Source organism: Austrofundulus limnaeus, unplaced genomic scaffold, assembly GCF_001266775.1.
Source record: "Austrofundulus limnaeus strain Quisiro unplaced genomic scaffold, Austrofundulus_limnaeus-1.0 Scaffold35, whole genome shotgun sequence".
Lineage (NCBI taxonomy): Eukaryota > Metazoa > Chordata > Actinopteri > Cyprinodontiformes > Rivulidae > Austrofundulus > Austrofundulus limnaeus.
This window is the reverse complement of record NW_013952437.1, coordinates 2,043,117-2,045,146: the sequence shown is the minus strand read 5'-3', so window position 1 is coordinate 2,045,146 and position 2,030 is coordinate 2,043,117. Positions and strand designations below refer to the sequence as shown.

Below are 2,030 nucleotides of genomic sequence, written 5' to 3'. Positions count from 1 at the left end.
GGAAGGAAAAATGGAAGGCAGGAAAGAAGGAAGGAAGGAAAAAAGAAGGAAAAGGGAAGGAAGAAAAAGAAGGAAAAAAGGAAGGAAAAAGAAGGAAAAAAGGAAGGAAAAAGAAGGAAAAAAGGAAAGAAGGAAAAAAGGAAAGAAAGAAGCTCCGTTCCAGATATGTAAGTGAGGAGTTAAGTGTTTGGGCTGCTTATGTGATCCCATCCAATTAAAAATCTTTAGCTCATCGAATCATTAACAACACCTCAGTGCCTATTTTCAGTTTCTGACTTTAAGTAACGGCCCGAGGTGTTGAAGCTGGTTTCTCATAGTTCGTTAACAAGCAGAGAAAATGTGACAAGYAAGAAATGCCATAGAGTCGCTGTCATTAAAACACACACTCACACACAAGTTGGTTTTTGTATACTCATGGGGACTTTGCATTGACTTCCATTAWTTTTTTATTAATTTAAATAGCCTAACCCTGACCTTTTACCCTAAACCTAACCACCCCAGTACGTACCTGACTCTAAATCTAGCCTGAACTCAATTCACACTTGGGTCCTAAACCTAAACCCCCACCCAAAAATCATCATCCATACCTGTGGGGACCAGGCTTTGGTCCCTATGAGGAGCAATGGGTACCCACAAGGTTGTGTTTTTCTGGAAAATGATCCCCATGATGTAGCAAAAACGTGTCTACACAYGCACATAAACAGGGAGTTGAAGTGAATTAATTTTTTACAATGAGGATTAGAAAAAGTTAGCCACTTCAGTGTGTATTCATTGTGTAGAAGACAACTTTATTTAAATTATTAACTCACAATTTGCTTATGTTGACTTCACGTTTATTAACGACTATAACAGATTAGATGTACTAAACACCAGTGTAAACAAGCATTTCTTTAACAGGTTTGAGAAAACTAATTTGAACCTAAGTTATGCTAAACAACTTTTTGTGTGAAACCTTGTAAAGTGAATTAATTTGTGAGAAATGTATGGATATCCCTCTATATGCATATAAGAAACACTTGTTAGAAAATAAAAGGAAACCTGTAGAAAGGTGCATGTGTGAGATTCTGGACTAAAATCAAAGTGCAGCTTAAATGACATCATGCTGATTTTATTTTTATTATTTTATTTTTTTTGCCCTTGAATCCCAGCGTGGAGCGTTTTGGACAGTCTTTTGCGTCTCATATGGGGCTTGTTTATAAAAGTCTTCTCACCATCTGTGCATCCCCCTCCCACCCCCTCTGCGTTTGTTTTCCTCGCTGCTCTAGGTGCAGACTCCAACAGTGAATACAGCTCAGGGAGTGGGATCCTCCTGTCAGACAGCAGAGAAACGTCACAGATGGCGGCGTCTGTCCACTCTGTGCCGCTCCCAGATCAGGAGAGTGGAGACGACAAGGGGAGACGCTCCAGGGGAAGCTCGTTCAAAGATCTGGACTGGGACTGGACTGCTGGACACCAGGAGGAGAGAGACTCCAAACAGGAGAACCAGGAGGTTCCCACGCAGAAGTTGTTGGGCGTCGTTGGAGGGGAGTAAAAGTCAGTGAAACATATCAGTTGAACATAAGAGACTAGATAAAGGCAGATCTGTTGGGTTTCTTTTAGAAAAGAATAAAGACACTTTTGTTGCAACAAATCCTTTTTATGCGGGGCTTTGAGACTTTCTCAACCTCTTTTTCTGAAAGAAGTTAGCATACAATTTATTGTTTACTTAATGTTTAAAAACCCATGGTATTATTACAGTTTATTATTACAGCTTTAAAAGTCGGATCAATCCACAGTAAAAACAGGAGGATAATGAGGATAAAGTCAGTTTAGGCTGACTGTGATGAAGGATCATAACCCAGAGACGGTATTTTTAAAGCATCTGTTTGCAGACATGCTCTGCATCAGATGTTGGTTTCACCAGCAGCACTTGTTTGTACAACCGATGTACATTTGGTCTGAGTCATTTCATTGGGTTGATAAAAAATAAAAGGGATGCTGGGTATTAAGAGTTCTTTTAAAAACTGTTTTAAGTTGGGGGGGAGTTTATT

At 39.6% G+C, this 2,030-nt stretch overlaps 1 protein-coding gene across 2 annotated transcripts in view; it reads left to right on the top strand.

Moving 5' to 3' along the window:
• The window catches only part of LOC106516082 (testis-expressed sequence 264 protein), a 59,664-nt gene that overhangs the window by 53,507 nt on the left and 4,127 nt on the right, over positions 1–2,030 (top strand). The window contains exon 4 of one of the 2 annotated variants that reach the window (XM_014006267.1): positions 1,266–1,533. In XM_014006267.1, the coding sequence (XP_013861721.1) occupies positions 1,266–1,531 (266 nt within the window). In that variant the 3' untranslated portion in view covers positions 1,532–1,533. Of the gene's footprint in view, positions 1–1,265 lie in introns of both variants that reach the window. The other variant, XM_014006268.1, reaches the window with a different exon arrangement.